The sequence below is a fragment of the Micropterus dolomieu genome, linkage group LG21, assembly GCF_021292245.1.
Source record: "Micropterus dolomieu isolate WLL.071019.BEF.003 ecotype Adirondacks linkage group LG21, ASM2129224v1, whole genome shotgun sequence".
Lineage (NCBI taxonomy): Eukaryota > Metazoa > Chordata > Actinopteri > Centrarchiformes > Centrarchidae > Micropterus > Micropterus dolomieu.
Genome location: NC_060170.1, coordinates 33,399,812 through 33,407,109, shown reverse-complemented (window position 1 = coordinate 33,407,109; position 7,298 = coordinate 33,399,812). Strand labels below are relative to the sequence as shown.

The window sequence follows — 7,298 nt, the reverse complement described above, 5'->3', positions numbered from 1 at the left end:
AGTCGGCCATTTTGAATTTTACGTCAAATTTTGGATGATTTACACACTTCGTACTTTAACGAACTCCTCCTAGGGATTTAGTCCGACCGACCTCAAATTTGTGCTGTGCCTTCTAAAGGCATTGACGATGAAAAGTTGTGCTATTTGCGAGTTTTCGTCAATGGGTGTGTCCGTGGCGTCGATGATTCGCTATGAAACAGGAAGTTGTTGTAACTTCAGTGTACATGCTCACATCTGGACCAAACTGTACATGTAGGATGAGAGTCCCGCCCTGAACACATGTCCATGCCGACATTCACCCACAGTCATAGCGCCACCTGCTGGCAACAGGAAGTGACTTTTAACGAAGCAGCGCCCGCCGCACGTTTCACCTACGTGCACGAATTTTCTGTGGTACGTGTATCATGTCCAGACGCACAAAAAAGTCTCTTGGAGCCATAGCCTAAACCCAACAGGAAGTCGGCCATTTTGAATTTTACGTCAAATTTTGGATGATTTACACACTTCGTACTTTAACGAACTCCTCCTAGGGATTTAGTCCGACTGACCTCAAATTTGTCCTGTGCCTTCTAAAGGCATTGAAGATGAAAAGTTGTGCTATTTGCGAGTTTTCATCAATGGGTGTGTCCGTGGCGTGGCGTCAAAGATCAAATCTTCGCCATGACACGGGAAGTTGTTGTAACTTCAGTGTACATGCTCACATCTGGACTAAACTGTACATGTAGGATGAGAGTCCCGCCCTGAACACATGTACATGCTGACATTCACCCACAGTCATAGCGCCACCTGATGGCAACAGGAATTGCCCTTTAACGAAGCAGCCCACGCTGCACGTTTGACCTACATGTACGAATTTTCTGTGGTACGTGTATCTTGTCCAGACGTACCAAAAAGCCTCCTGGAGCGATGCCCTAAAATCAACAGGAAGTCGGCCATTTTGAATTTTACGTCAAATTTTGGATGATTTACACACTCCGTACTTTAACGAACTCCTCCTAGGGATTTAGTCCGACCGACCTCAAATTTGTGCTGTGCCTTCTAAAGGCATTGAAGATGAAAAGTTGTGCTATCTGTGAGTTTTCGTCAATGGGCGTGTCCGTGGCGTCAAAGATCAACTCTTCGCCACGACACAGGAAGTTGTTGTAACTTCAGTGTACATGCTCACATCTGAACCAAACTTTACGTGCTTGATAACTCTCCCGCCCCGCAGACGTCTACACGCCAATACCGATTTATATTCATAGCGGCAAGTGGTATGTAGCTCCACATAGGGGACACAGGAAGTGACATATAACACCTTCATGCGGCGTCGGAACCGCGTAGCAAATTCACAGCCGCACCGGCAGAGCTCCAGAATGTGCAACGCGGCTGGCTCACACCCGGATGCGCTACAAGTACGAGGGCCCGCCCAACGCTGCTTGCAGCTTTAATGTTTTTTTCAAGTCTTTTTTTTTATTCAGTACAGACATCACAGGTACAGAGGTATGGCCTCCAGACATTGATATAGATGCATGTATAATTGACTGGGATCAGGCAGAGATAATAACTGTCACTCTAACAAGGCTGTGAAATGTTAATGCAGGTTGTGGTCACCCACAATCACTCTAATGTGCTGGTTCATTATAGATAATGTTATTTATTTACAATGTTTTAAAGGTGGTTTAAACAAACTCACATTTTATTTCATTTAAATAGTTGGAAGTTCACTGGTGAATCTGCTAGTTTCAAGTTGATATCGGGGACAGATTCTGAGAGTCCACCTTAAAGAAGCTATGACTTTCTTACTGGTTGCTAATTTGATTGTATTCAACATGAAATAAGAGTACACATATTGTGTTTTTTAATAAATTTTTTTTTTTCAGTTGAGTTTGTATTATCGTTGCTGGATGAGAGATTTTCGACAAGTCATACCTTAACTTTAGAAGAGTTTCTGAAAGCAGCTATGAAGGAAGAAGAGAAGAAAAATAAAGAAGGCACAACCACAGAAAAATATAGTCTACTATGGAAATTTCTGGGGAAAGCCAATACAAGTAAGTTTGTTTTCATATCCATTTTGTTTTGTATTTATGTTTTCCCTCTCTCTCTTCGTCATATTTTCTCTTGCTTATTCTTCAATGAGGTAGTCAGGCTTTTAATTGTATTTACAGAAGATAAACAGAAATGATGTCTGATCCTGGTCAGTGTTTTGGTAACTCCACACTACCTGTCAGTAGTAATAAATGTGTATGATGGTGTCATCTTTTAGGATCCTAGTTGCCCGAGGGTAGAAGCTCCTTCTGAGCCTCTCAGTGTTAGCCTGGTGTATAGTGGTGTGAGAAAGTGCTTACCTCTTCCTGATTTCTTTCTTTTTTTTTTTTTTTTTTTTTTTTAACATGTTTCTCACACTGAAATATTTCAGATCATCAAACAAATTGTTTAGCTGCAGCCCTGCCTACATGGCCCTGTGTGAAAAAGTGATTGCCCGTCTGTTAAAACAAATCAATTGTGGTTTTTCACATCTTTGGAAAGCTTAGTTCAATTTATCTAGCCACATTCAGGCCTGATTACTGCCACACCTGTTCTCAATCAAGAAATCACTTATATAGGACCTGCCTGACAAAGTGAAGTAGACCAAAAGATCCTCCAAAGCTAGACATCATGCTGTGATCCAAAGAAATTCAGGAACAAATGAGAAACAGAGTAATTGAGATTTATCAGTCTAGAAAGCCATTTCTAAAGCTTTGGGGCGCCAGCGAGTGCGGGATCCATTATCCATAAATAGCGAAAACATGGACCAGTGGTGAACCTTCCCAGGAGTGGCCGACCAAAATTACCCCAAGAGTGTAGCGACGACTCATCTAAGAGGTCACAAAAAACCCCACAACATCCAAAGAACTGCAGGCTTCACTTGCCTCAGTCAAGGTCAGTGTTCATGACTCTGGGCAAAAATGTCCTTCATGGTGGAGTTCCAAGACGAAAACTACTGCCGAGCAAAAACAACAAGGCTTGTCTCAGCTTTGCCAGAAAACATCTTAATGATCCCTGAGAGAGAAAATACTGTGGACTGATGAGACAGAAGTTGAATTTTTTGGAAGGTGCGTGTCCCATTACATCTGGTGTAAAAGTAACAGCATTTCAGAAAAGGAACATCAGTAAAATAGTAAAATGTGGTGGTAGTAGTGTGATGGTCTGGAGCTGTTTTGCTGTTTCAACACCTGGAAGACTTGCTGTGGTGAAGAAAAAATTTGGGCTGCACAATTTGGACAAAAAGTCATAATGTGATTATTGTGGACAATATTGCGATTTGATTATAATGGAACAAATGGTACTATGAGTCTACTTGCTTAATTATCAAGGAAAATGCACAAAATACTGACTTTGAAATGTGTATTTCTCAACTTCAACAAAGTTAAACAATATTTATAACAACTAGTAAAACAGATGAAAACAGTCATCCTCAACTGGTAAAAAAGCAATATTTTTAATGCAATAAACCATCAAAACCATCCTAAAATAGATTATAATGCAACTGAATATCTTCTAATACACCTAGACTGCATTGCACTGATTGTAACTGTAAATGTGATGAAAATAAACTAAAATACTACAGTTAAATACAATATTTTCAAAATATACCAGGCGAACGTCTGGTATATTTTGACAATATTTACTGTTTAAATGTTGACTTTTACTGGGAGTTATCCTAAAAATGCTTTGTCTATACAACCACATTCCAAATAACAAAACATTGAAATATTGATAAAAATATTTCAATGAATATTCATTACATTTATTCATTTAGCTGATGCTTTTATCCAAAGCGACTTACAATTGCTATCAGTGGTCGCATCTAGGGGTTAAGTGTCTTGCTCAGGGACACTTTGGTGTCTCACAGAGTGGATTTGAACCCAGGTCTCTCTCACCAAAGGGGTGTTATCCACTGCGTCACCACCTCCACTGCTCCATCACCACCCTCCTCATCAACATTCCTGTCCCCAAAAGCACTCCCATGCTTTACAGGCGTGTAGCTTGAGAAGGGAACATCCCACAGTGATTGGGGGCGACATCAATTGATCCGGATTGAGCATGCCTTTCATTTGATACCCGAGATGTCTATGTAGGTACTACGGTTCGGCCACCGCGAAAAAGGTCATGTGTTCCAAAGTGTCTCCTCTGCAGAAAAAGCTCCCAGGTATTGTGCCATAATCTGTATGGCACCCTGCGATATTTTTAGCAACAAATCACCTGATTTTTGGACTTAAAACAGCAGAAGCTAACCAGCGGTTTTGATGACCTTGTGCTGTGCTCAACAGGTTCTCCTAGGCCTATTTCTGCAGCACTATGGGTAATGTCCTTTAGGCAGAGCACTGTCAATTGAATGTCAGGCCAAACTTCCCTGCTTCTTCTCCACTAAGTCCACCATCAGCTCCTTAGTCTGGAGTAGGTTATTGACACGAACGTGTCAGGTACTTTCTTCAAGTAGGCCTTTTCACTGTTATCTGTGATCAGGCACACCACAGCTGTGTTGTCAGCAAACATGATGATAGTGATAGAGTCGAAAGTGGCAAAGCAGTACTGTACAGGTAGTACAGCAGGGGGCTCAAAAGGCGGCCTTGGGGTGCTCCATTGTTAAGTTTAAGAGTGGAAGAGGTGTATCTGCCAATCAGAAAGTCAAGGATCCACATGCACAGTGAGGTGTTTATTCCCAAGTCTTTGAGCTGGATGTAGAGCCTGTAGGAAACTATAGTGTTAAACACTGAACAGTAGTCAGTGAACAGCAATTTCAAATACTGTAGCTCTCTTTCTTGTACAGTTGAGAGGGTGGTGTGGAGGATATTTTCCATGGCATCATCTGTTGATTGGTTGGGACGGTAGGCAAACTGTAGTGGGTCGTGTGCTGGGTAGCAAGGAGCAGATGTAATCCTTGACCAGCTGAGAGTGTATCTGGACACTGGACATCCAGGTCTTGTGTTTTTGGGGCACAGGAACATTGATGGACTTCTTGAACCATTCTTAAAAAGTTTATTCAGAAATTCTTATAATAAACAGGTTCAGGCAGAATAGATAATTGTATCAGACCAGCAAGGCTGTGCAAATGTTGATGCAGGTTGTGGAAACCAAGAATCACTAATGAACAGGCTTATTAAAAATTACATGTAGATGAAAGAATAAATGAATGTCTAAATTTTCTGTATCCTTTTAGAGCAATCTGTGCCACCCATGACGCGCAGCAGCAGCTTTGAATTCCTTCCACCTAACAGTAAGTTGACTGTCAGAAATATTCACGTTATAGAATTACAGCATATTGTAGGTGGTGTCGGTAGCAGAGGCCTCTAGCTATGGGTGACCCCACTACAGGCGCTGACTCACAAAGAACGTTTTGACACTCTTTTTATTCACATACAAATTGCATTGTTAATCCAATTTTATTGTATTCACCCTTAATTCAGTCTACACTGTTTTTAATTCAGTGTTTTCTTTTCAGTGTCTGAGCTGAGGGTTGTTCTGCTGGGGAACAGCTGGTCTGAGAGGAGTTCAGTGGGGAACTTCATACTGGGAGAGACTAAGTTCAACACTGAGGAAGAACCAGATGACTGTCTGAGAGAAAGTGGACAGTTGGAAGAGAAAGAAATAGTTCTCATCAACACACCAGATCTGCTTATTCCAAACACTGACCAACAGAGAATGCACATAGGTTTCTGCCAGATACTCTCTGCTCCTGGACCTCATGTGTTCCTGCTGGTTCTGCAGCCTGAAGACTTTACTGAGGAACAGAGATTAAAGCTCTGCAGAGTCCTGGAGCTCTTCAGTGATCGATCATTTCATCACTCACTAGTTCTGATATCAACACCCAGAGAGGAGAGTCCAGGTTTCATGGAAGAATATCGGCAACATCCTCCCTTAAAAGAGATGATCAGAAAATGTCACTACAGGTTTCTGTGGAGGAAAGACCTTGAACTTCCAGAGCTGTTAACACGCCTGCGACAGATTGTGAACGAGAACAATGGAGAGCATGTGAATGTATGAACAGTTTGCTCCTTCTTGCAAATGTAAGAATAATAATGTGGCATCGATCCGAGATGACTGCAGTACAGAAACGGAGGTTAACACACCTTCTGACACGTGATCTAGATTGACCAAAATATCATTGGTCATGATGATGATTTTTATTAAATCAAGGCTTTGGTCATCCCTTCCAGTCAATTTTCCATGAATATGCTTTGATACAGCACTCTGTGAACAGCCATCCCTTTCTCCTTGTGGAGGCTGTATATGAGTGTCTTCTGGTCAACTGTCAGGTCAGACATCTTCCTTGTGATTGATGTTGTTTGACCTGAACCAGACTGAAAGATTCAATGCTCTTCTCTGGTTGACATTTGTTTATTATAGATTGCTTACTCTAATTTTTTGAGATATGGATTTTTTTTTTTTATGGATTGGAGTCTAAAGTTTCACTTTTAAATTATGGGGAAAAATGAGCTTCACAATATTCAAATTTTCTGAGATGTACCTGTAGACATCACTTTATATGTAATGAGTCTAAAATAAATAAAAGTTTCACTTTTTTAATTAAATGATGGGGGAATATTCTAATTTTATGAGATGTACCTGTACAGATCATGTGTGTGTGTTGGAGAGAGAAGCACAACTGTTCAGTTTAAGTGTCTGTGTGTGTGTGTGCGCTTCGTAACTGTGGAGCCCAAGGGCCTGTCTTACCAACCTGCACTGGGGGCAGCTCACTCATTGACTCTGTACATGTCATCATTTCTTATAAACTTCTTCTCTATTTTACTGGACATAATTTTTTCATCTGTAACATTCAGGATCATAGATATATATAGATATACTGTAGATATAATTTTTTTTTTTTTTTCACCTCTAATAAGTTGTTGTAAAAAAAGAAGATGTAGAAAATCGTTCCGCTCTGTTGTTTAAGTAAATATTTTTAATGCAGCCTGTAGTTCTCATAAGTTATGTAGGCATACTTATGTGTGAAACCTGGTGAGCATTACTGAGAGTCAAAAATTATCTCCAGCTCTGGGGCTTTCAGATCTTTTAATGCTTTTTTGGGTTTAATTCTGTTTGAAGAACCAGCAGGGAAAGGCCGTGCTCTGAACTGTTCGTACTTGTGTCAAGTAAAATAAAAGTGAAGTTGAGTCATTTAGTTTTTCCTCCGTGGTACTCATCTCAGGACCTCCCAGATTTTCCCCAGTACCTGGAGGATGTGAGCCAGTGCAGGTTTAAGGACTGATGATAGTATCAAGGCTGGTCCCATCACCTACCGTCACCCTCTTCAAATTAACGCTGGACAGGCAGGA

At 41.0% G+C, this 7,298-nt stretch overlaps 1 protein-coding gene across 1 annotated transcript; it reads left to right on the top strand.

Annotated features, from left to right (window-relative positions):
• Positions 1–1,862: 1,862 nt before the first annotated feature.
• LOC123960891 (GTPase IMAP family member 2-like) lies at positions 1,863–7,144 on the top strand (the record flags this gene model as incomplete). The annotated part of the gene is given in 3 exon segments (XM_046035897.1): positions 1,863–2,030; positions 5,183–5,239; positions 5,465–7,144. Coding segments are annotated over 3 exon segments (767 nt in total), but the record flags the coding sequence as incomplete, so codon positions are not given.
• Positions 7,145–7,298: the final 154 nt, after the last annotated feature.